We start from the raw sequence: 26,899 nt of genomic DNA on the forward strand, positions 1-26,899 counted from the left end.
TGTATATTTAAAAAAGTGTGGAACTTCAAGAGATTTAACTAGGATGCTATTAAAAGAATATTTTCATGTGAGAAATTCAGTCCTTTTTTTATTAATGATGTTGAAAACTAATTTAGCACAAGTGTGGGAGGTTAGTTACTGTTGACGTCCTAAAATGATTTGTCTGTGTTTGTATTGTTCTTCCATTTCTAATTACAACATGAAAAATGCCCAAAGAAGGTCTTGCTGTAGATCTTGTCCTGCACCTTTCTATACTCATACTCCAAACCTTTTCCTATTTCTTTTGCCTTTCAAGATACTCAGTCACTAATGTAACACTGGCATTGTGAAATGCCAACACATATCGGCATTATATTGAGTGAACTAATTGTATGCAGGGATTTAAAAGTTAGTCAAATCAAAGTCCAACTCCCCATTTGCAATTTGTACCTACCCCCTCTCAATGTTTTAACTTATTTCTTTTCTTGTTATTGCTTATTTTTAACCCCCTACTGCCTGTGTTTCTCCCCTGAGGAGTTTATTCTGTATAAATAACTTTTCTGCTGTAGGTTACGCTCTTGAAACATAGTTATGTGATATCCTAGATTTGCTGGTCTTTTTTGGTACCTGAAAATCTGATTCTAGATGGTATATAGCTTTCTGCTGTTGAGGCTTTTTACTTTATTTTACCATTATTTATAGCTATATAGCTGCTTCTACAGCTTTGTATAAATGAAAAATACATTTAGAGTGATCAGCAGCAGCTGGAGGTATCTTTACTGGCAACAGCTCCTGCCTCTATGCTGGGCTATACACAACTTTGGAGTGTTGTCATGATGATTTGGAAGTAACTTAGAAAGCATTAGTGGTGCTTTAGACTTTAAGTAATTTTGGAAGTCTGAATCTTTCAAGTCTGCATGTATGTCTCTGAGATAGAAAACCTTACAGATTTTTTTCATCATTTATGTTTTATGTGAATATTTATTGTGCTTCTTGTTAGATGAAATTACTGAAGGTAATATTGAAGTATACCTTTCTCTTTGATAGTAAAGGAAGAGACAAAATTTTTGTACTCTTTTTTTTTCTTTACAGTATACTGCTTTCTAAAGAAACTCCTTTTTATTAGAAATTGCCGGGTTTGCATATAAAGATGTGATTGAAAAAATTTTTGTGTCTCCAGTTTATTGGGTAATCTGATAGATTCTGCAGCTCTGCCTTACTTTGCCTCAAGAGTGGTAGTGAAGTCCAAGGAAGACAGATGAGATTATAGTTACTTTTTTGATATTCTGGTACTAGTGTAGAAGTCAGAGAAGGTAGATATTCTTACGGTTTCCTTCACTATTCTCTAGATGTAAATGATCTCATTTATTTTATGTTGAGCATGGGCAGAAGTGTAAACGTAAATGTGGAATGTCTCTGAATACCAGTTTTGGAATGCTATGGAATAGGTATAAAGTATTTTGCCATTTTAGAAATTTAACAGAAAGTTATGTCCCTGTTAGGATTAAATGATCTATGGACGTTGGCTTGGGAAATTTAAAGTGCTAGATCATCTGAGTTTAGTATTTTGTGTTGTATTTTTAAACATTTCTGCTCAGCTGAGCTCGTTATTATACTAAATGGCATCTTTTATTGTGAATCTTTTTTGTGATAGCATGTAATAGTTTCATTGTTTAATCATTTGGGTATCCTGTTCAGTAAAGATCTTCAGTCTTGGAGAAGATTCTTTTCTATACAAAATGCTTAAATATTTCAACGGGTCAGTCTCGAATATTCTTTCTAATATTAAATGCATAATTATAAAGAAACTTGTGGTTGTGTTCCACTTGCAGGGTGTCCAGGGAGTAACCAGACCTTGCTTTTGTTGCGAAGTTGTGGTGCTCTTTTACCAGAGGTATTGTCACCTGAAAGAACAGAACTAGCCCATATGATGTGGGACAAGATGAAAGAACTGGGTAAGTTAGTTTTGTTAGTCCCTCTTGCAAGAAGAGGTATGTGCTTTAGTTACTGTCTTTGTGACAGAAGACTGAATGTATTTTAATGGTGTTTAAATGTTAGATTATAACAGCAACTACTCATTACCAAATAAATGCTAGGTTTTATTATTCAGGTGAGAGACCTGTTTCCTATTCTGGGAGTTATACTGACATCTAGGGGTGTTAGTAATAAATCTAAAGATAGTTTTTTGGTAAGATGCTTAAATTGGACTTTTGCTTGATTTTGATCATTGTAAGAATGAATTTTACTTCTCTGTTAGATACTACCGTGATATCTGGTGGGCTGAGTATTCCTAGTGCTGCTAGATATTTTATCAGATGATTTTTTTAAATTTTAAGTTAGTCATTTATCTACAGATGTTGCATAGGTGAATTGCTGCTTGATAGTAATATTGCTGAATCTGTAAAGTAAATACAGCCATAGAGACTGTGGAATAGCATGCACACGAACATTGATGTTACTGTGCTCTTGTTATGTTTTAGCCTTTTATAAACACATGTGCTGTTAAATAGTCTGGTATTTCAAAGGTGGATAAAAGGAAGCAGTCTGATTATACATAAAGCTCATACAGAATAAAATTGATATGAAATTAATTACCTGATAAAGCTATAAAAATCATGTTGAATTTAGAGAGTCTATATTCACTAACTGTGGCTGAAATATTTCCTTAGGTGCTGTGTATGATACAAGCCATTATAATGCTTTACTTAAAGTCTACCTTCAGAACGAGCACAAATTTTCTCCGACAGAATTCTTGGCCAGAATGGAGGAAGCTAATGTGCAGCCCAATCGAGTAGGTACCCTTTTATGATATCTTCATTCTTAATAGTAGTATCTATTTATTGGATGGAAATCATTAACTTCCCCTTTTCGTTTTCTGTAGGTTACATACCAAAGGTTGATTGCTGCTTACTGCAATGAGGGTGACATTGAAGGAGCGAGGTATTCTTTTGCATTTATGTTTAAAGGGATTTCCACAAAATCTGTTTCTCATATTCCCTACCATTAATATTAAAACTTATTTCAGTGTAATTCTTATAAATTGAGCAAAGCAAAGAGAGGGGTTTAAGTATATTTTAACCAAGCACTAAAGGGCAGTTTCTTAGACACATCTTGAACCTACACAAGCAAAATAAAAATAAATGATAGACCAATGTGTTCAAATAAAATTATATTCAAGTTGCTGAGAAAATAACTTGTTTTGTCATTTCTAGAACGGACATGAAAAAGTGTGAGGTTATGAAGGCTTACTGCCTGTGTAAGAAAATGGCTACTGGGAAAGGCATTTTAGAACAAAGTGGGCTAGGGAGCAATTCTAGTAGTAATTCTGGTTTTTGTTGTTGTTACACAGGGCTTGCTGGATATCTAACATCTTAATTTTAGCAAGGTTAAGTTGCAACAGTGATTGCTGGGCATGAGAAATAAGTAAAAGGAAGATAAAAATAAAAAAAACCCAGTCCCATCCTTGTGTCTGCATATTTCAGAGTGAAGAATACGATTCATCTGAAAAAATGAAAATGACCAAATTATGAGCATGTTATGCAGCATCACCAAATGTTCAGTGGCATCAGGATTTGGTTTTGTTTGATGCTACAGTACTTGTCCAGTGAGCAGCAATAGCTCAGTAGTTTATCTTTTCAAAGGAAAAAAATATCTAATCTCTTTTCAAAGGAAAAAATTATCTGATCATTCATTGTCTTGTATTTTGCAGTAAGATCCTTGGATTTATGAAGAACAAAGATCTCCCAATCACTGAGGCAGTATTCAGTAGCCTTGTGAAAGGTCATGCAAGATCAGGGTAATGTTTAATACTACTTTTGTTTTCTTTTAGTTTTACTACAATATAGAGTGATACTGTACAGAAAAATTACATGCTGCAGAATAGTATGATGGTTTTGAATAATAATATGTAGAAGACTGTCTTTATACATTTTTGAAGCAAAACAGGGCTATTTAACAAAGGAAGTAGATTTTTTCTTGTCTGAAAATCTTGGATTTCAAGATAAATTACTGTACTTCTGTGCTGTTTGGAAAAAATCTGCTGCACTTAATTTTGAACTTTTCTAACTGTTAAAGTTGAAAGAGTATTTTAAATAATACAATAATTAAAATATTTGCACCTTCACCTTTCAGGATTTGCTTACTTAAAATAGGTTTCTCTATGCTTGTTGCAGTCTTTGTTTCCAATTCTAATTAATTTAATGAGGAAATGTGGAAGTCACAATAAACATTTTTATGATTAGATCTACTGAGGGTCTTTCTTTTGAATTCTTTTAGAGATTTGAAGAGTGCAGAAAATATCCTTTCAGTGATGAGGACGGCTGGTGTTGAACCAGGTCCGGACACCTATTTATCCCTGCTGAATGTGTATGCTGAAAAGGGTGATGCTGATAGCATCAAAAAGGTATTGCAAGTTTGAGTTTAAATACAACTTGTTTGATCTTTTGTTCAGTTTAACTTTGGAGTGCTTTCTATCCATGCAGGAGGAATAATACTGAATTTTATAACTTGTTTCCTCCCAGTCCACACCAATTAAACAACTTTTTTTTTTTTTCATCTGAATAGCTGGTTAACTGAAAGCAGTCTCATACTTTATAAAAAATACTTGTCTTCTGATAGTTGCCTTTCACTGTGAGAAGATATGTTTGCCAGTGAGCGATTTAATAATTCAGGTTTTTTGAGAGACACATAGTGCACGTGTGAGAGTTATATATTTATTTACAAAAATAAACAGAAAGTAAATGTTGATTATCCTGCTCCCATTGAAGCCACAAAATCTTGCCAGTAAAACTGAATGTTTTTTGAGAGTTCATACCAACAGCTTAGATATTCATGAAGTGTGGATAAGATAATGCTGCCTTACAGCCCTTTGTGGAGCTGATTTTTTTTTTTCAAGTATTCTCTTTTTTTTTTTTTTTTTTAAATCAAAGTAGTATTCGGAAAGGAATGAGAAAAGAAAATTGGTTTGAGTTTAATAAGTAGTATCAGATGGAGAGGACCAAATCAAGGAAGAGGATGTGGGAAACATAGTATTTTTCTGTGACTTACAAATTAAACATATCTTCATCAACCAACCTTCTTCCAAACACTAACAAAAAGTTTGATTAATCATTCTCCCCTTTTCAAAGCAATTTCTTTTGAAAATCACCTCACAATGGGAATACCTCTGGTGTTTTCATATGTTATTAGATATTAGAGAGAAGCTATCTATTACGTCCCTTTTATCTGTCCCTTTTTCTTTTTACAGTCTGAAGGTGTTTGAGGCCCTCTCTGTAGAGCTTGGGTATTCTCTCAACCATATTCCATGTATCTAAACCCATGGCTTCAAAAAAGGAAAAAAACCCCAGCTTTTTTTATCCTGTTTTGAGTCACTTTAGAGTTTATTAAAGGTAAATTTCTTCTGATTTACAGACTGTAGAAGAGGTTGAGAAGACTGAAGGTTACCTTATGGATCGGATTTTGATGCAGGTGATTTTTAGCCTTGCCAAGGCTGGATATCCTCAGTACATTGAAGATATTAAAGAACGCATACGATTTGAAAGGGAATTAATTCCAGGTATGTCCTTGGTTACAGCAGTGTTCTGCTACTCAGGGTGGAGAGGGAAAGCATTTTCTTTTTTTTTTTTTCCTCCCCCCAACAATAACTAAGGTTACCAAAAATAGGGAATTTTGTACTTTTCTCTTGAATACTTAGGGAATATAATATTTTTGCCATTGGTTTGTTGATTCGTTTGTGCTGCTTTAGATCACATTTTATAAAATTTAAATATAAACCAGTTTTAATCATTTATGTATAAAAATTAATCTATCCACTTTTTTAACTTCTAAAATTCGTTAAGATTTTATAGGAAGGCAGTAAGTGTGGAGTCTTTTATTCAAACAACACTGTTGTAATTCCTGTTGTGACAGCTCTTTATGAATATCATAAAAAGGGAGACTAAGCACTGAATATAGTTTTTCTTTACAGTTAAAGTCACTTTTGGATCCCAGTATATGTAATCTGATTGATAACTGTTGATTATACTTAATCCATTTTTTGATGTGTCTAGAAATGTGTTTCTCTTATTTAGTATTCTTCTGTCATGCTGCAGTGGTGATGCTTCTGTAATTTTTGGCACGGTCTTCTAATGGGATAAGTGAATTTCATTGGGAAATATAAATAATTCTGAAAAAGGTAGTCTTAAATTTGATTGGTTAATCATGTTTAAAAGTATGCTAAAGTTTCTTGTAAAATATTTTGCTAGTTTTCACTAATTTTAGTAGTTTAATGTGAAAATAGTTATATGCACTTTTTTAATTGTGTTGTTCTCTGCTTTTCAATTGCTAGATGCAATGAACCTGTGTTTGACTCTCATAACTCATGGCTTTGAAGATATAAGTTTCCATATTTTGAAGTCTCTTAATCATTTATCACGTGGTAATATGGACCAGGGAAGCTTCTTCTTGCAACATTGTGTAAATAGAGATATGGTATGCAGAATAGTAATACTTTTTTTCTTAATATACTAATAACAGTATATTTATTTAGTTTAATGCAACTGTGAAGAGGGAAAACAATATGTTTTTTGCATGGTTCTTAAAGAATAAAAGAAGGATTTTAATATTTCATATCAATTTGCATAGTAAATTGAAATTCACAAAGGAATCATGTTTGGCATGTGTAATATCCATTTCCTAAACATTGAAGAGTCTGATATTCTTAACAATTTGAGAAACTGAAATATATATTTAATTTTTGAAATTCTTTGCAGCCTATGAACAAGCTGAAGCAATTTTGTACTGAGTTAAAAGAAGCAAAAATGCACTCAGCACCATTACCATTTATTTTGCGTTGTGCTTTGGAGGCCAACAAATCAGGTACTCTGCTTATTTAGTTATTTTACGTATGCTTAATTAAAGTACTTGGTCACTGTTTAATTATCTTGTGAATGTTTTCAGCCTTGGCCATTGATGTGATGAAGATGATGAAAGAGGAGGGCTTGCCACTCAGACCTCATTATTCCTGGCCACTGCTAGTTGCGTTCCAGAAAGAGAAGAATCTTGAAGGTTAGTTATCTGATAAATGCTCCTCTAGCTTTATTGCAAACCTAGCACACAAATCCTTATTAAAATATTGCTACAAGGTTCAGCAGACTCTTGAAAGTAAACGAAGACCTTGCTGCATGTCTGTCTTTGTTGCAAACAATTTTTCCTTCAGAAACACTTTTTTAAAATCTTCTTTCTTACTTGATCGTGGTACAGCTCTACAAATTTGAAGTACCTTTGCATAGAAAGATGTGAAAGAGTGTTTAATTTTCTTTTTAACTCTTCACATTCTTTCTGCCTTCCACTGGTTCTTTTTGCTGCTCATTACCTTTTACAGAGTTTACTCTTGAAGAAACTGAAATTTGAGAGAAGAATTTAAAAGTAAGGTTGTGTTATAATAGATCTCTTGGACTGCAAACCCAATGCTTTTTTCAAACCAACTTCTTATCTACCTGATAAGCCAAATGTGAGTTTTGTTACAATAATAAAAACTGCGGGAGAACTTCCATTGCTGAACGTGTGAGCCTGACCTGACAGCATACTGATTGAAGGACAGAAATGCTCAATCTTTGGGATTCTTAAGTAGGTTTAAGCATTTAGCATACTTACCCCTGTTACACATGGGGATGCCTACAGGATATGAATAAGAATTGAACAAATATTAAATTTTAGAGTACAGTATCTAATTCTTTGGTTTGCGTTATTGGTAATTCAGAAAGAATGGTATTGTAAAAAGATGCTTTTAACAGAAGTACTTCCCCCTTGGGGAAACAAAAAACTGTCTTTTTCATCTTATCTCACAGTATAATGTGCTTTAGAATGAGATGCAGAGTTGTTAGTGTGACACTGGGTGACAAACAAAATGCACAAACAAAAAAAAAGTGCTTTTAGCAGACTCTTCATATCGCAATTTTATCTTAAATATACAGTCACATTCCAGTTCGGAAGAAATGCTGAAACAAGTATTCCCTAATTGTTTCTGGCTATAAAAATGTCTCAAGTCTTTTTCAAAAAGCCTTTGTGAAAACAATATTCAGTTTTTATTAACTCCTTAGGCTCTGTTCCTGCTAGACTACTTCCCAAGTTTATCTTCTTCCAGGTTTTCAAATGCTTGAAAGTTCTATGATATTTAGAAGTCTGACAACCTTGTTTTAGTTGGGTACTTTGTGACTTAACTTGAGATACAATGTTGCCAAAAGTAAGTAAGTTGGAATCAGCGTCATACTTCTCTGTGTGCATGTTGCCTACTGAAAAAACATGCTTCCCGTAACTCCATGGAAAACTTCACCTCACTAACACAGTTATAAGAGATGTCAGAAGTATTTTTAGTTTTAGATATTCTTAGATAGCTCCCAAAACTGAAGCAATAGCTGACCATAGAGAGAAGCTTAAGTTTTCATACCTTTTTTGGTCTTTGGCAAGGACAGAAGTTGCCTTAATTTGGACTCCCACTGTAGAAGTTGACTGTGCTTTGGCTAGTAGTTACTGCTGGAAGTCATGTAAGCAAATTGAGAAGAAAACTTCTTTGCCATTTTCTAGAGAGCCTTTCTTTTTCTATTTGCAAAGGCATTGGATACCTAAACTTCTGTATGGCTGTATGATAATACTGTGGATTTGCAAACACGTTTTTGTAACCTGGTAATTAGTCTGCGAGTTTGAATTGTCAAGTGGGAACATTACTACTGTGTGCATACCTACAAAAGTCAGTGATTTTGCAATTCTTAAAATACATAAGAAAATATCTAAGGAATTTCTTCTGCAGTGAAGAATCAGTGAAATTATTCTTGCTGCAGTGAAACAAGTTGTCTTGTTCTTTTCCATGTGTAAGCTCATATTCATTTTTTGAAATTTGATAATAAAAACATGACTAAAAAAGATCCACTACCTAAAAATACAAGAAATATGCTTGAAGAAAAGTAAATGGGGTGAAAAAACCCACCCACCCTGAAATTGTTTCATAGAAATAATAGAGCAAAAAATAATGCTGCAGTGAGAACCAGAAGGTGAGAGCAGATAGTAAATTAACAGAATGGTGCTTTCTAGCAGCAAAAGATAATAGAGCTGTGTGAACAAAAGTACAGATAGACACTGTATCACATCTCATACCAAAAATGAAGTAATGATTCCTTTCTCTACACAGTAGTAATCCCGGCCTAATGTGTGTAATTTTGCATCTCAGTATAAGTAAGGCTGAAAACTGAAAGGAACTTTGAGGAAAAACTATTAAAAATCTGATATGATGTAGACAGTGCACTAAATAATGAGAAGCAACAACCTATCTGGAACTGCAGGGTACAGATGTCTTAATCAGTATGTATGATGTGACACAAATGATTATATTATTAATAGTAATCATTACATATTTATCTAATGTTTATTGTAACAAAAGCTGACAATGGATATCAAAGGAAATTCCCTAACTTCTGTACTGTGGAGTTGAGTTTGAAAGAAAAGTAGCTGTGAAGTGGTGGCTAAGAGGAATGAAACTAAGCAAGGCCAGTTTTAAATATACTGTGGAGAACTTAACCACTCTGAAATAGCAAACAGCTCTTTTCAGTCATTTTATACAGGCAAATAATTTCAGGTGGGCATTCTCGCTTTTATGTGCATCTGTTATATAAGTTGATAATTACTTATTTCCATAGTATTTATCTAAGTAAAAGCTATTAGGCTTTTAGGAATGGAAAGTGCTTGCAGGGTTTAAAAGATCAATATGTGGTAGATCTGAAACTGTTACTGGCACTGAGATTCATCTTGTATCAGATTATACACTAAAAACAGGAGGGCCTAGTATAAATAAGCAGAAATGTTTGACTTAGACTTGCTACTGAGTATTTTATAGCTCCCCTTCATCTTTCTATAATCATGTTATTTTTAAAGACAGTTTTTAAAAGTCAGTTGTGTATTGCACTTTTGTTTTCTATGAACTGTTGTTACATACACAAAGCATAGTTAGTGAATGGTAATTTAGTTTTTATGTTGGGAAGTAAGGGAAATTAGAGTCTGAGTCCAGAGAGTAATAAAGGTGGTGATTTCACGAAGTAACTGCTTGAAATACTGTTTTGTAGACAGATTTTTCTGGCAAAGAACTTTCTGAGTGCATCTGAAACAGCACAGCAAAATTATGTTAAATATCATGCTGTTTTCTTGAATGTGACCTCACTTTTTGAACTGGAGGGTGATTTTTTTTTCCTTAGAAAACTGCTTAAAGCCCACTTTTTCCTGCCCTTGCACATGTTGAACTGTATCTAGCTGCTTTAGAAATCCCCCCTGTTCTGATCAGACTGCTTTAGGAAGAAGGCACAACTTACTGTGAGAAACTTAGGAAATGAAAAGTGGACTGAAATGCATGTCTCCCTTTTCACTTCTTGAAAAGCAGCAATTTGCTCCGCTCTACCACAAAAATATTATGACCATCTTGTAATTCATTTCTTCCGTATTTGTTCTTCGATGTACTGATTCAAGGCTGGAATCTGTTCTGTTGGGGTGTTTGAATGCTGTTTCCAGTACTGACAAAAAGGAGAACACAAGTTTGGCTGGTTTGTTCCCTATTTTTGTCCACTTTCCACTCACTCAATTATTTGATTCTACTCAGCTCCTGCAGTCCTTACATATCTCAGCCCAAGATATAAAAAACCTGTTCTTGATCAAGCAGGGAGATGGCCAGAAGACTTTACTGTGGGTTTTAGTCATACCCAGTTTTCTGGATCAGTAAGCACGCCTCCAAAGGGGTGTGCAAGGCAATACATTGGGGTGTGAGCAAGCTGTTAATAAATAAACAATTATTTCATCCTTTTTTACATTCTATTTTTGTGTATGTTTTATAACATGCATAATATATCAGTACAGTAGTACATGTATATAATTTCTAAATATACATGTATTAGGGGTGCGTTCCCAAAAAAGTTGGGGAGACCAATGTTCTAGGTAAACGTGACTGCACTTTTGTGTCTCCTCTTTAGTCTGTTCTTTGATTTGAGGAGAAGGAATAGGTTAGTGTATTTTCCAATATGAGGAGCAAAGAATTTGTAAAAGTCCACACACATAATGCTCAAATTCAATTTCATGCACGTATTTGACAATTTTACAGCATTTTGAACTGGGAATGTTTCGTTGCTTTGTATTGTGGAAGATACTTATATGATAATAAAGTAGTTCTGCTCTCGTTGAGGTTGAAAAATTGTAGGATTCTGTGTTCGTTTTCATGATCTTCTGTTCACCCCAAAATTGTACACTAGCCATCTTAGAAATGAAGTATTTTGTGGCAGCATTTTTTTTAAGTTCATGTTTAATTTGTTTACATGCAGTATTGTTACTGGTATTCCTCCTTAATCTGCATCTCACTGTTGCGCTGATGTTCTAACCTTCACGTGTGCCCTGTCCTACTGAGGAACTCACAGTTCATGTTTGTGTACTCACAGTCACATTTGTGACAAATGTCTACAAGGGAATGGATATGCTTAACAAGCCTGTTTTCTGCTCTGTTCTCGATACAAATTTGAACTCAAATCTCCCGAGTTCTTGGTTTTCAAATTACTTCCTAGTGATACAAATACAGTTATTTTTGAAAAGGTTTCAACATAAAGGGACAATGTGTGTTCTGGGAAGCTGAAGACATGAAATAGAAACTAGCTGTCACAATTTGAAAGAGATCAAGGAAGACTTACTGTAATTAATTCTTTATTCATATTTTTTCAGATTCTAAGCCAAAATCAGAGTTTTGTTTAAGGCAAACTTGAACAGATGATGCGACTTTAATCTAGTGTGACTTGCCTGCATGTATTTTCAAGTGCTCAAAGGGAATTCACATTTGATTATTTGCACCATAGTGCACTGCATAAAATATTCATGGAAGTGTCACTTTTCCATAGGTGGCACTCCAGGGCAAAGACAGGGACTTTGGGAAACTTTACATTTTTAAAGTAATAAGTATGAAATGCAAGTTGAAAAAAACATATGCTGTTTGGTACTGGTGTCCTGCAGCAACTGACAAATCATTTTTAGACCAGCAAAAAATGATAATACCTGTATTAGTTTTGACAGGGGTTCACAGTTTGCTAGCTAGGGTTACTGTAAGAAGTTTCTGCAAATCAGCAGAGTGTGAGCAATTAAAAAGCATGACATATACTCTAAAGCTCTGCACTCTAATTGCTGAACTATTAAGATTTAGTATCCATTGCCTTCAAATGCATATCTACAGTAGTCATATACAGTGTTGTTGTGTGAATTGATCTGAACCCTGTAAAAGTTATAATGTAGCTTCACTGGGGCTTGGGAGACTCCAGCCTTTCTCTGCATTTCCAGTTTGAAGCTGATGTGTTGATAGAGTAATCAACCTATTTGCTTGCAAAAATGTTATTTGTTTTAAATAAATCTAGAGACAAATCTTGAAAATTTGCCTTGCTAATCAGGGTTGGATACTGGGAACTAAGCTAAAAATGTATTATGTATTGAAGAATGTCTTTGTATCTTGAATTTGATTATATACTTTACACCAAATTTCAAATCTGTTTTTTATGCACAATAATATGGACATTTTGATTTACAGCTCTAAAAAATGTTTTGCAAACATAACTAAAAGTAACTGTCATATATTCCCTGTGTTAGAAAATAACTTTTTTTTTTCCCAAACTAGCCAAGAGTTTCATGTTTTTGATAGTACAGCACAGAACGGGAAGTTTAGTAAGTGAATTTTAAGTTTCACAATTAAGAGCTTTATTAACATGTAAATTAAAATGCAGGATTTTGCATAGCAATTTCAAGGAGGGAAATTGAGGAGACAAGTCCTTTTTTTGAAAAGCAACATTTGTTTTTAAATGTTGAGTCTCAAGTTTTCATCTTTCTGAAATGTTTAGCCTTACCAATTTTGCTTTGATAGGTATCTTCAAGGTCCTCAAAGTGATGCACGAATTGGGGGTGGAACTTGATGTGGAAACATACACAAACTATGTTTTTCAAAATTTTGCCGATACTGAAACTGCCCGTGCCCAGCTGAAGGTGAGTTTACATTTAGAATTCATAAAAATGACTATTGCATGACTTGTTTTTCTGTGTTCTCTGTGAAAGCTTTAGATCCCAGCAGTGCTCTAAATGTGAGCTTGGTATGATGAAGCCTGTTCAGAATATTAGATTACTTTTGAAACAGTTGCTGCACTGATGGTTTGTTTACTTTGTCTTTCTCCTGCTGCTTTTCTTTCTCCTTTTCAGAGCTAACCAAAATATTTTGCTCGAGACTTAATAGCTTTCTGTTTCCTGAAGTGGAAAACTAAATAAATGAATGATGTCCTTTTTTTTTAACTAGGGATTAGAAGCATTACAATTGCTTCCGGTGCTTTATTTTTTTTTAACTTGTTAAAGAATTCAGAATTGCAGACTTAAGTTTAACTGTCCAGCTCTTTCTGCCTTTGGTAACTTTGTCTCTCACAGTTGATTTCAATACAAAAGCTGGATAATTTTTGATCAGTAGCAACTTACCTAGCTAGCCACGTAGACTTCTGTAGAGCACCTTCCATGTTCTCAACAGCTATCAAGACAAGAATACCAGTGTCCTCTGGGAAGGAAGTGTATAAAAATACAAAGTATCAGAAGGTCTCTGTGTGTAGTTCCAATGATTGATTGCTTTATCTCTAGAAAAATGACTGCCTGTTTGAAACTGTTGGACTCTCTGTAGCAGAAATAAGATATGAAGCAGCACATGGAAGACTGAAAAATGTTCTTGCTCTATGTAAGTATTTTTCATGTTGCATATATGTAGTTGGCGGTAGTGTTGATTGGTTGTAGGTTGAGATTTACATGTATTAATATATGAGGTTTAAAGATACATGGGAAATGAGCAAAGCTTTTATTATGTGAGGTCCTCTATGGTGAGACATCAGACTGTTTGAAACTATCAATTCTGGACAAGTGTCATGGTTAAACTCTTTCTAAGTGTTAAACCTGACCATAAGATTTACATGTAAGATATTTGCAAGTTGCAGCTTTGCTGGGATTGTGATACGTTTATGATCCTCTTGTACTTAAGGAGTTTAAGGAAATAATTTGTCTTGCACAATGACTGTTAAATTGGTGTGGGATTGTTTTTGTTTGCAGCATCAGTTACAACAGGATGCTTAACAATACGGCTCTGAAGTACTACAGAATCATTAATGAAAGCACAAACTTTAAAGAACTGATTGTCACGGATGTGAACCTGAGTGTGCTCTGCTAATTGGTCATGGAAGTTATGTGTATAGATTTGATGGGTTAATTAGATGATGAAGTCGCAAAGGCATGAATTAATCACTTTTTAAGAGTTTTCTCCAAAGACTGTTTTGATGCTCAGTGCTTGCCAAAGTTCATGTATGTCATTGAATGTATGGGATGGGATGGTTTACTTGGTTAAGTAGGAATAGATCTTTCTCTTCAAAATGTAAAACAAATACAGTTTTTATTTCCCTAGTATACTGAGAGAATAAAAAAAACCTAAATTTGGACTAACTCTGATATGGAAAGATCTCTTTTTTTAAACAACAGTTTTAATTGTCCAAGGTTCAGGGAAAAGCTTAAGCAGTCTTTTGCTGCAATTGTCATTAACTGTTTTGTTTAACAAATATAGAAATACGTAGTCTGTACACCATGACCCTGGGAAGCTGTTGTGTTGAAAATGAGAAAAATAAATGAGTAGTTACTAATCAGTGATTTAATTTTTGTATTGGAATTAGTGAATCTTTAAGGGTCACCTTACATTCTGCCATTATTTTGTTTGTTGTTATTACCAAAAAAACCCAACAACCCAAACATGAAAAATGAAGTACCTAAATTAGCTTTGAAAATTTTTTGAAAGGATAACTATTTATTAGGAGCAATGAAATTTCTTCTGGAAAGTGAAATAGGGTGGTGTTTTTTTGCCTACATGAAAAAGTAGACCACCCCTGCACACTCATTTTGGTTAACTGAAATGGTCAGGTTTTAATGTGTTAAAGGCACGAATATGTGTGTGCCTGGTAGGTATATGGTAAATGTATATGATATCAAAAGTATGATACAGGCACGTATAGTAGGCTGCATTCTGTCTTACTGTCATGAAATTAGTCTCACACAGTGTATTATTTAGCTGTTGTCTGTGTGTTGAATTTAAATCTTGTAGTGGTTTTTCTGTTTACAAAGACTAGGGTTAATAATTCTTAGAGACATACAAAATTTCTTTTGAACTTGAGCTTTAAAGGAAGGTACTCCCGTAAATAGTTTACCAAGCTGAAATGAATGCTAGTAAATCTAATTAGCACCTATGTAATGATAAGGCACAGATTTTAAACAGCTGATTTTTTTTTTTTTTTTGGACTTGGCTCCTTTTGCTGTATTACAAAGAGGGAAAAATAGATGCACTATGGAAAATAGTTCAAGATGTCTCATCAGTGTAGTCGGGGGAGGTGAAGGTTGGTTATTAATGCTGGTTGCTATCTAGGTGTATTGATTCAGCTTCTCATGCCTTATAATGTATAGATTTCTGCTACTGACAAGATGAAAACTATGAAGCATCAGCTGAGGAATCTGGGCACATAAGGCAGCGTACATGAGAGCTGCTTTTTCCCTTTATCATGCCGTTCCATTCCACTTCATTGTCAGCCCCTTGATTTTCTCAGACTTGTTTGTTGCTAGGGAAACCAGGTTGCCGATTGTCAGCAGCAGCTGAGCATACTAAGATGCTTTTCTGCTTGTCTTTTTATGAGCAAAAAGTTTAATATACCACTGGAAGAGGATTTGTATTGGGGGTTTCTTGAAACCAACTTTACTTGAGATTTTCAAACAAAAATAAACGTTCCAACATTTAAAACTTTATTTTCTAAATGCCTGGAGTTAGACTAGGGAGTGGTTTTAGCATGTTGTTCATGCCTTTTTATTTCCCAGGTTCCTATAGAGCCTGGTGGTTTTATATCAGCTTTCTTCTACCATATACCATATTGCAGCCCTTGATGAAAGGGCCCAGTGCATTCAGGTTTTTACAGGGGTTAATTCTATCATGATAGTGAAGGCAAATGATAACTACTTCATACAGGACTTAAATGCATCTAGTACTGTATTTATGATGCTGGAATGAGACACAGCAATTCTAGAGGAAGAAGGCAGAATTTGGAATATTTAGCCAAGAACTGATGTAAAGATGAGGACATAGGGCATAACTGTAAATGACCTCTCCAGTACATCTAGTTTTCAGTAATTTTACAGTTTCCTTGGTATTCAACCAATACTGTAAATATCAACTTTTAGAACTGTGTATCTTTTTCTTTTTTCCTTATGTTTAACTTAATTCAGTGGATAGCACTTCAGATAGAACTACTTTTTCTTTCTTGTCAGGCAATTTGCACTAGCAGAAGCAAACACCTAAGAAAGTTATCGCTGGTTTTGGCAAAACTATAAAGCCTGTTTTAAGGCAGATCCTTGGTCTGAAACAGTTAGCTAACCATTTGCCTCTGGTGGTTCTTTTTTTGTTCCAGTACTAATATCTCAGGTTTTCTTGAATAGGATTGTTTGGGGTTTGTTTTGCTTTTTGGAACATAATATTTTCTTAGGTCTTGTACTTTTTTACAGATAAGATGTTTATTCCTGTTGCTAATTTGTATAAAAGACTAATGTATGAACTATTGACATTAAAGGCAATGAAGAGGGAAAAATCTCTCCTAGAATATTGATCTCTTTTAAAATGGAGCAGATTTAGAGCTGATAAAACCAGGACTGTTTCAAATGCCCGGGTATTTGAAATTTTGATTTACAAATGTTTATCAGCATTTATTAAGCTAACGAAATAGTTCTTCTAATATCACCCTATTTACATGACCTACTGACTTGTTGCAGTTCAGGGATTTTTTTTACAACGACTGTTTAGAAACATTTCTTGCATTTACAGTGTCTTCAGCAAGCACACCTCCTATTGATATTCGTCATTTTAGAAACAGCCTTGTTTCGGGCTTTAAAAGGTAAGGTTGCTATATGAATACCTCTTTTTTTTTTTTTTCCTCTGTAACAAAGTTCCCTCTCTTTTGCCTTGTTGAGCACAAGTCTATGCAGTCTTCCCCCCCACTTCATGTTTGAAAATCTAAAAGTAGGGTGTAGCAGACCTGAGGGGTATCTGTGTTCCTCTCTTCTCTCCCTGGTTTCCTTGTCTCTGCTATATATGAGCATACCCTTGAAGTATTATATATAGTACATTAAAAAGAACTTCACTGTTCTTGTTTGTTCTTTCGTATTTGACAGTATATAAACTCAGGGTAGCAAACATTTGAGGTTTTATCTTTATTTGCTTTTTTGTTTATGAACTGCTGGCTAATGTAAGATTTCCCTAAAGGTTATCACTAGTAACCACTGAAGTAAATGGGTACTTAAGATGAAATACCAGTAGGAGCCAGGCATACTCTACTACATCCCATAGCTTTCTGTGCTCTCTGGGATGATTCCCAAATGCTCACATTTAACACCTAGTATTGTGCTATACGTTACCATGACTTTGTATTCACAGCCATATGGTCCCATTTTGCAAGGAGGGTTCCTTGCTAACTTGCAGGGTTGTTTTAGAAGGAGGCTTTTTTGCAGCATACTTATACCACTGGGAACCAGAGAGGTCACTTAATACTGCTTGGGACCCGAGTCTGAAGGCTGATTTTGTTGACCAAATTATTTCCTAAAATTGTGTAGTGGCTATGAGGTGTAGCTATGTTTAGGTTGGACATTAGCAAAACAAATCAGGTGAATACGATCAAAGTAATTTCCTAGTAAATTGCAAGTTCTATCTAGCTGATCCTGCTCTCTAAAAGGGGTAGAAAAAGCAACTGGTGTTCAAATTGAGTTTGTTAACTAGGCACTAGCTGACTTTGACATCCAAGGGATAAGTGAAATAATGTTTTAGATGCAGTAAGGTTATTTTACTATGTCAACCCCAGAATCATTCATTTCAGATGTATTAAAGTAACAGGTTTTTGAAACACATTTTTTCTCTGTAAGTATAGATAAATATTCAATTGAAGTAGGACTTGCCCTAGAAAGGAAGCCATACCAATGTTTACTACACACAGCCAATGCTAGCATGTAATACCCCCTACCACTAGAGAGTTGTGCAGGTGTTCAGAATGTGATTTAAAGTATCTTTAAAATGTTACCCAACTTGTATTGTGAAAACTAGCTGCTGAGGAATCATACTCTCCTAAGGTGAAACAGTTACTCTCCTCAGCAGTGGAACAGTTACTACTATTGTGATTTCAATAGTTACCGGACATTTGGGCTAAAAACTTGGAATTCCAAAATTCTGAGGGAAATTAAGGTTGGGTTCTTTTTTGTTTGGGTTTGGTTTTGTGTTTTGGGTTTGGTTTTTTTTGTTTTACTTCAGCTTACTGTTTCCACCCTCTCCTTGCCACTTCTAAGAGTGGCATATTTTTTTTTATTTCCTTAGTATTAATCTCTCTTGTTTGCCTTTATTGCTACCTGGCTTCAGAAGCTATGTCCAAGGTTGGCTGTGCCCAGATTTCACCCTTATATTGTTTCTGAAAACTTGCCAATTCATGTTTCCTTTTCTATTTTAAAGTTAATGGCTAGAACAGTCTGAAAATGAAGCTTGAGGGTATGATAGGATAGAATAAAAGAATATTTGTACCTTTTGTAAAGACTGCAGCAAAATTTTATGACTAAATGCAGGTCTCGAATGTTTAAATGAGCCGAGTTTAGGACTGGCGTACAAAAGTACGGGGTATGGACACCAGGGACACATGAACAATGTCTGTGGCAGACTAGTTTATGGATTTCTGTTGAAGCTGCTCTTCTCTAGTAACTGCTTCGAAGTATTCCCATTCTATCTGCCTGATGTAGCATTACTATTTCAGAGTCAAGTACTTTAGGAAATTGATGCATTTGATATCTTCAGTTCATTGTCATGCTGTCAGTGGTGGAACAAGTTCACCCAGGAAAGCTTAACTAACCTCACAGCTGCTTTTTTTTCCTCTGTGTGGACCTGCATTTGACTCGTTTTCAAATACAGGTGGCAGTTGCACAAAAAGGATAAATGTTTCATAAGCTTGAACCTCCTAAATAAAATCCTAAACTTCTGTGAATGCTTTCAAGTTTCTATGCAGCTGTTCAGACTGACATCTTATTTTTCCCTTATGAGAATTACAGGAGGATACAATAAAGTGATAAGTTTTTGTTCTCTTAGCCTTGTCTAGGTTAATGCTCCTTTATAGTTGTCAAAAAGTTATAGCATCTAGTGAGAATTTTGATATTCTACAAATTACAGGAATATGTCAGGTTTTTTATACTTCAGTGAACTGGTTAACAGTTGATCTTTGGTTGTAACCTGATGACGTACAGGTCTCCATCAAGTTCTGTCCTGTTCTATGAGGGGAGAAAATGGAGTTCTGTGTTTTGTTTTCTGTTTTTTAAAATATTATCTATTTATCTCACTACAATAAACATTATACCTGAAGTAAGAGATTCAAATACTTTCTTTTTTGCATGATATAAATGCATTTATAGCTGCCTGTAGTTATCTGTCTATACTAAAAATCTAATTTTAATGCACAGGAGTCTAGATTTTTGCTCTTGCAAATTACATGTATTGAGTGTTTGCTATGTAAAGTGTGACTTGTTTGAGTAAAACTTACTTTCTTGAAATGCTAAATAGAATGAAATATAAAAAAGTAAAATTAGCACATGTTAAAAGATTGAACTAAAAATAAAACTGAAATATTTATTTGTTGTAATTTGTTATCTGTTATATTCTTAGCTGTCTGTTTGGATTGCTGCATGATTTTAAGTTATTTAGCAGAAACTATGAACATATGCAGTATAGTAAAAAGTGCAGTACTTATTCTGTACAGAGTTGGTTTAAACAATATCTGGAAATTGTTGTATTTTAATTATACTTAAATAATTTAATAAGATCCTCAGTGTTAATGATGTGTGTGGTATTTTTTTTAAAAAAGATACAACAGTAAAATCAATTTTGTTGATTTTAATTTGTTATCCTTTGCTGCCCTCTTCAGCTCAAATGATGTATATCTTTGGAGCAAGGTAAGTAGATATAATAATGCTGTAAATAAAATCAAGTTCTTTAGGAACTGCATGTTTATGATGCATTACTGTAAATCTGAATTCTGAGCCCAAAAATTGTAGACCTGATTCATTTGAGCAAGACTTTTGTCAGTGGCAGGTTGTACAACTGTATAAAACTGAGTTTTCAGATTGGACAGTTAAGTGTAATTGTGAAAAATCAAATGTGATGTTACCATGTAGTGTAGTTTATGCTACTCCAGTTTCTAGATCAGTGCTGTTAGAGCTGAAGGGGGGGTGTGTGTGTGTGTGCATATATATATATATATCAATATGTATATCACTGTAGCTTCTGGAACAAAGTCTGCCATGGTTGTGCAGTCTGACATTCTTTAATTCCCTTTCCTGCTTTCCCTAAACTTTCTTCCTGTCCCTACATACTAATAAAACAATAAGGCACAACTAGAATTTTAAAATTTCTGTCATGTAACTTAAAAACATTGAAGGCAAAGCCAGGTAAAAGAAATCACTTGGATGAAGTCAAGGGGAAATGACTGATCATCTTGCCCTCCCTGGTAAGGGCTACATTAGAAAGACACTGCAGTATAACTTGGTCAATAAATTTTGTGGAACACTAGAATAGAGCAGTTGTTGCCTGAGGTGTGGTTACAGAATTTAGGAAGGGATGCACTGTGCTTTTTGTCTTTTTTTTTCTTTGCTACTGTATCTCCTGACTAATAAAATAATACATGGCTTCCAGTGTATTTTAGATTTTGCACAGAAATCTTGGAATAAAATGGAACTTGTAATTTGGAAAGTCACTGATTAATGATTTATATTAATCAGATACAGCTTGTGAGGTGCAGGGGTTTTTGTATCTTACTACCATTTTCTGTTATGTGAAGATTGTGGTGGGAGGATGTTTTTACCTTCTGCCTCTATCCTTCCTTTTTTGCATTTAAAAAATAAAAAGGGAGGGCAGGGAGAGAAAAAATTGGGATCTCTTATTACTGCCATTATGAAATTAATTCTGAAGGACAGTCAGAGGACTGAAGTAATGGTGGTCTGCAGATGAAGTAGTGTCTAGAGTTACTTCTGCTGTTCTCCACAATGGAAGAAAGATACATTTTGTTGTCTTTGCTGAATTTATGAGTAAATACGTGTATTAACCTTCTAAAATAAGAAATGCTAATTTGGGAAATAGATACTTAGCATTAGAAATAATATCACACATTCATTTTTTTTACGTAATCCATCTTTTTTGGTATTCTCTGAGATTTGATTCAGAACTGTGTTATCATGACTTCCTTGGATTTTATTGGAGTTGTAGGTTCTTCTGTGTTGTTTTGTCATAGAAGGAAAGGGGCAAAAGGGTAGAAGGCTGTAGTTTTACTGTGCACAGTGTCCATGGTGGTGGTAGAATGAGAAGTGGTAGATAGAGTATTCCATTGCACATCTGGTATTTTCTGGCTTTGTTTATCTGTCTTCATTAACAATTGAAGGTGAGGGTTCCTTTTCTTTTGTCATTATTTAAAAACACAGCACTTTGACACTGGGAATGTATCTCCCTCTAACTTATTTGAGATTGCATTCTAGAATCATGGCAGATAAAGCAAAATTCTTGAAATACTTAAAAATCTCAGTTTTTAACCAAAGATGATGTAATTTCTTTAAGAACAGTTAAATGGATTTTTAAAATTATCTAGTTAAGGTTAAGGTATTTGTAGGTAGGATGTGGGGGCTGTTGGGTAAATGCTTCTTTTCCTCTGATGAAATAAAGTCACTGTATTCCTTCAGTTTGTATGACTGATGAAACCTATGCTAAATTCAGTCAAATGTAATTAATTTTTATGGATGCATATTTTGTCATTCAAAATTGCACTTATTTACAGCAGCTGTACTAGTTATCTTAAATCTAATACAGCATGGTAAATCATGTTCCCCTATATTCTTTATGTATTTGCTTCTTTCAAAATAAAAAAGCTTTATGGGCCAATTTCAGCCTTTTGATAAATTGGAACATAATTGTAACATCTCCAGGAGCAACACTGGTGAATATTTGCTTTAAGCTATGTCCTACGATAGCTAGTTTTCTGTAGAATGATACATAAACAGAATACTAGAGCGTCTGTCTTACTGCCATACCTCAGAAAGCATTTCTGTTTGCAATATTTTTTCAAGAAAAACCTATTATTTACAAAAAAAACTTCTTTGTATTTCTTAGGGAATTACTACGATGTGGTAAAGAGTAATACTTTAACAGAGAAATGCTTTATTATTTTGAGAATTCAATTTCAGATACTATTTGTCCTTGCTTGCTTCTTTTGGCTGCAATGTACGATTATTCTGTCTTACCAGATAACAGAACTGTTGTACAAGGATGAACGTTATTGCCTGACGCCTCCAGGACCAACTGGTAGAGTTTCAATTTCTATGATTGTAACTTATCCACAAATCCGTTCTTCTGTGTAATGATGGGTTTGAGGGATTACAACAGTAAACACTGATTGCTTCTTTTTGAAAGTGAAATTTGAAAACATGTTGGGTAAAATCCTGATTCGAATAATCAGAGCATATTTTGTGAGATCCATGAGATCTTTTGTTTAGAGTTACAAACAAATCTTGCTGATAACGATTTATTTTTCGAAGTTTATTGACCAAAATAGAGATTTAGAATGAACACAGTATCAGTGCTTAAATACTTACAAAAAAAAGGCAGTCTTTCAACCTAGTTTTACCTTTAGTAACTCTTCTGATTTTCTGAAGCAAAATGGTACTTAACATCCCAAATCTTTTACTCTGAAATAAGTATACTTTTTTGTATTACTTTTTTTTTTTTTTTTTTTTTTACAAAACAGGGTTTTTTCCTTCTCTCAGGGCTAGAAGGGCAAGGGGGTATGGGGAAAGCTAACCTTTGAGAAGACAGTAATTGCTCTTCCTATTCACAGCTACAGGACCCCATATATTTTTGCACATACATAGATAAGAAACTTAACCCTATTTGCTAAAAGCTGTTAATCTTGATTTTCATTGGTTAATAAACAACTTCTTCAGTATTAGTTGATCTAATAGTTAAAATATTTTTAATGTTTTTATATTAATATTACAATACTTAATGTAGCTTGGTAATGGAATATAATGGGTAGAATGTACAGAATAAATATGCAAAGTGGTAGAAATCTGTTTTTTCTTTTGAGCAATGACAAAATATTTGTGGCAACTATTTGGGGTAGTGGGCAGGAAAGGGGGGGAAGGCCTTGGGCAGTACCACTTCTGTCACACAGTAGTGGAAAAAATAGATTGAAGTAAGATTCTGTACTGAAAAGCTGTCACTAGGTCTGAAAATAATTAATATTCCTTTCACTCACCAGTTAGATATGTGCTCCCAAACCACATAATCTCTATGCCTCAGTGATCATTGTTGCCATTTCAGAGCCTCTCATCAGGGTGACATCTCACACCAAAATGATTTCTTATAAATTAATCTTGATAACATGACAGTCTCGGTAATTTTAGTGGAATGCTTTCTCTTGTTTTTTTCCACAGAAGCTGTTGGCTATTTTCTTTATCACTTGATTGACAGCATGAGTGACTCAGAGGTACAGGCCAAGGAGGAGCGTTTGAGACAATACTTCCATCAGCTGAAGAAGATGGTACCATTTCATTTTTTGCTACATAATGCCTGTCCTGCCTGACATGTATCTATTAGATTTGAAATTGCTGCTTTTAAGTACAACCAGGCCACTTCTCAATGACATGCAAGAGCTGGAGACTTGAATTACGTCTCAGATAATTTCTGTTAGACAAATTTTAGTTTGGTTGTGTTTCAAAACTCATATAATTTTTTCCCCACCTCTTGGTACAGAATATAGTTATCCCTACAACCCACTACAGCGGCATTTGCAGACTGCTGGACTCCTCTCAAGTTCCTGAATTAATTAAGGTCTGTGGTTCTATAGCAATTACTTTGAAGCTAAAAAATGGAGTATCTGTACTCTGTGAATATATTCTCCTTTGCAATATAAATATCTTTATGCAGTGATTACATGTAAGCCTTTTAACCTTACCATGATTTTTCACTGTTGAAGCTGTTTTCATATGTGAAAGAGATACATTTAATAAGTGCTTTTTCAAGTCACTGGAATAACGCTGCAGAATACAGCTTTTTTAGTATTGCAATTATAAAATTAACTTGAACATTTTTAGCATGATATGCTTACTTAAGAGATTGAACTTTTGAGGGGGATTAGTGATATCTTTGTCTTACTACATTTTAGGATGCAAGGTTACTGCCTCATAAAAAATCCCTGTCTACAGACATTCCAGAAGTAAGTAAATTCGCAGATAGCTATGCTTGTTCTTACTGTAATAATAATGTTTGGATATGGGTTTTAGATGAAGTGTAATCACTAGCTTTCAGATCATGGAAGTATATTAACGTTATTTAAATCTACCATTTGAAGTTCAGAGGTTACTTTCCAGAGTAGGAGTAAAGGCTGTCCAGATTTTCACATAGACCTGATAGTTGACCTTGGAGTTGGCTGAGGTTTCATGCCTCAGTTTCCCTGTCTGGTAAATATTTTTTTGAAAGTTTCTAGTTAGTTAACAGTGATGATGTGAGGCTTAATTCATGGTTGTAAATTACAGTGATCCACTTGAGTGGCAGAAACCATATAAATCCATACTGCTTCTAATGGTGGAGTGTCAAGTCTTTACATCTCTGATCTGAGCAGAGTGGAGATGGGAAAAGAAACAGGCTTCTGTTCCCTACTTCCCTGAACACAAAGAACTGAGTACCAGAGAAATAGTAATGTTGACCTTTGTAGAGATGCTACTTAATGCTTTTTTTACTGTATTCTGACTCAAATCTTCAATTAGTATGTACTGTTTAAACAGATAAAAGCACCTTAAATGATTAAAAAATTTCTTGGAGTATGAAAGAAGAGGATTATTTTGTCTGTCTTTTATTAAAGTGATCCGACAAGTTGTTCAGGGAAGGGTGTTTTTGCAATTGACATTCTTTCTGTTACCTCCATTTAGAGTGCTAAATCTGACGTGTCTGCTTTGGAGAAGAAACTAGAAAAGCGAAAAGCTGAAAACCAGCCTATTACAGATGTCTTGAAACAACTCATACATGCTCTTTGTGAAGAAGAGGTACCTTAAGCAGCGCGGAGATAATTGGAAACACACAGCTATATTTTTAAAGGGACATAAATGACTGTATTATGGAAAGACATAGTTAAGCAAAGACAAGTGCAGTGCTTGAGGTTTCATGGTTTGATGCTTATAAATCAAACATAAGTGCAAAAAGCAATTAAATCAAAAGGTTAACTAATTTCAGCAACACCTTGAATGGCATGTTTTGGGGTTGCTGAAGTTTGTTTACAATAATCTGCAAAGTGAATGATAGTAACAGCTGTGATAGGTTTATCATACATGCCAAATGTCCTTTCAAGCCATGGCTCCGGTCTCTTATATCTAGATTGTCAAGCAACTGATACATGCACTAGTCATTTGCAATTCAAATATTACTAGGTTGTTAATGCAGGGATTGAAATTCCATTTTCCTGCAGGAGGAAAGCTCTTCTGAGATAAAGGGTCTCTTGCCTCCATTCGGCAGGCGTCCAGCTGTAGTTTACATTCATTTAGTGTGTGTCTGTAATTTGTGGGGTATCACCACACTTTTATTCAGTTTCTTGTTCTGTATGATCCTGCCTATAAAGCTGTATATATAGGAACAGTAAGCCGTGCAGATGATAGCACAATATTCTCTGTTGCTAAGAATACAATTTAGAAAGAGTGATTCTCAGCTGTCTGTCTCTACAATTTTGCATATGAAATAAGACTAGAAGCAAACAGCGTTGTAAGTTCAAAGTGGTCAAATGTATGAATAGGAATGTATAAAAAAATAAGCTTCCTATGGGATCATTAAGTAGTATCTTATTCTTTAGAAAGAAGGGGTTTTTTTATGTTTGGCAGTGTACCAGGTGAAAATTGTTATGAATTCCAAATAAATAAGACCTATATTAGAATTTGGATTAATCATGTTTATAGTTTCTGTCTGGATTTAAAAAAAAGTCTTACATTAAAACATGCTAGAAATATAAAGCAAGAAAATTTATTTAGAAATCTACTTAAGTTACTCTAAAAGGTGTTTCAGAAAAATATTAATTTATGCAAAATAACTTTCACTCTTAAAATTTGCTAAAGCATTACAGCACCGTGTTTTCAGATGTGATCTTATACTACTGAAAGCACTAAAGCAGTCCTGTAACTGCACACTGAACATATAAGAATCATAATGTCATATTGACTTTTGTCTAGTTCACATCTTTGCTTTGTTCCTTTTTTAGAATATGCAAAAAGCCCTTGAAGTGAAAGCCAAATACGAACCGGACATGGTTGTCGGTGGCTATGCAGCCTTAATAAATTTGTGCTGTCGACATGATAATGTAGAAGAGGCAATGAACCTGAAAGAAAAAGTGTAAGTACACCGGCACTGAAACATGTCACAGAGATTTATGCTGATACACAGACCTTGTTGAATTAAGTAGGTTGAGTATTAACCCCCTCATCCATTTTTAATTAGTTTTCCCTACCAATGTATGTGCATTTAAAACAGTCACGGGTGTGGTTTTTTGAAACAAAAAATTTGCTTTGTATAATTGAACATCAGAAGCAGCTATTTTGCATGGTCAGTAATTATCTATCTCTTTTTTTTAAAAAAAAGGCAAATTGCTATGTAGGGTCTGTTTTATTTTTATTTTAAACATACATAGTGTTTAAATTGAAGTTTGACTTAATTGAAGGGAAAAAAAGTACCTGTATTGTGTGTTAGAAAGCACCTAGAATGTGTTTAGAATATGCTGCAGCTATATTGTCTTTA

The 26,899-nt window shown here is 34.4% G+C and overlaps 1 protein-coding gene across 2 annotated transcripts in view; it reads left to right on the plus strand.

The window, feature by feature from the left end:
* Positions 1–26,899, plus strand: part of LRPPRC (leucine rich pentatricopeptide repeat containing) — a 92,601-nt gene that overhangs the window by 11,844 nt on the left and 53,858 nt on the right. For both annotated transcript variants that reach the window (XM_074863576.1, XM_074863577.1), the window contains exons 3-21: positions 1,812–1,934; positions 2,649–2,770; positions 2,861–2,919; positions 3,689–3,775; positions 4,255–4,381; positions 5,389–5,533; positions 6,305–6,447; positions 6,729–6,834; positions 6,916–7,023; positions 12,881–12,999; positions 13,633–13,726; positions 16,886–16,955; positions 20,007–20,034; positions 22,372–22,429; positions 23,560–23,666; positions 23,879–23,956; positions 24,291–24,341; positions 25,054–25,167; positions 26,367–26,497. In XM_074863576.1, coding sequence (XP_074719677.1) covers positions 1,812–1,934; positions 2,649–2,770; positions 2,861–2,919; positions 3,689–3,775; positions 4,255–4,381; positions 5,389–5,533; positions 6,305–6,447; positions 6,729–6,834; positions 6,916–7,023; positions 12,881–12,999; positions 13,633–13,726; positions 16,886–16,955; positions 20,007–20,034; positions 22,372–22,429; positions 23,560–23,666; positions 23,879–23,956; positions 24,291–24,341; positions 25,054–25,167; positions 26,367–26,497 — 1,870 coding nt within the window. The remainder of the gene's footprint in view (positions 1–1,811; positions 1,935–2,648; positions 2,771–2,860; positions 2,920–3,688; positions 3,776–4,254; positions 4,382–5,388; positions 5,534–6,304; positions 6,448–6,728; positions 6,835–6,915; positions 7,024–12,880; positions 13,000–13,632; positions 13,727–16,885; positions 16,956–20,006; positions 20,035–22,371; positions 22,430–23,559; positions 23,667–23,878; positions 23,957–24,290; positions 24,342–25,053; positions 25,168–26,366; positions 26,498–26,899) is intronic.

This window comes from Strix uralensis, chromosome 3 (assembly GCF_047716275.1).
Source record: "Strix uralensis isolate ZFMK-TIS-50842 chromosome 3, bStrUra1, whole genome shotgun sequence".
NCBI lineage: Eukaryota > Metazoa > Chordata > Aves > Strigiformes > Strigidae > Strix > Strix uralensis.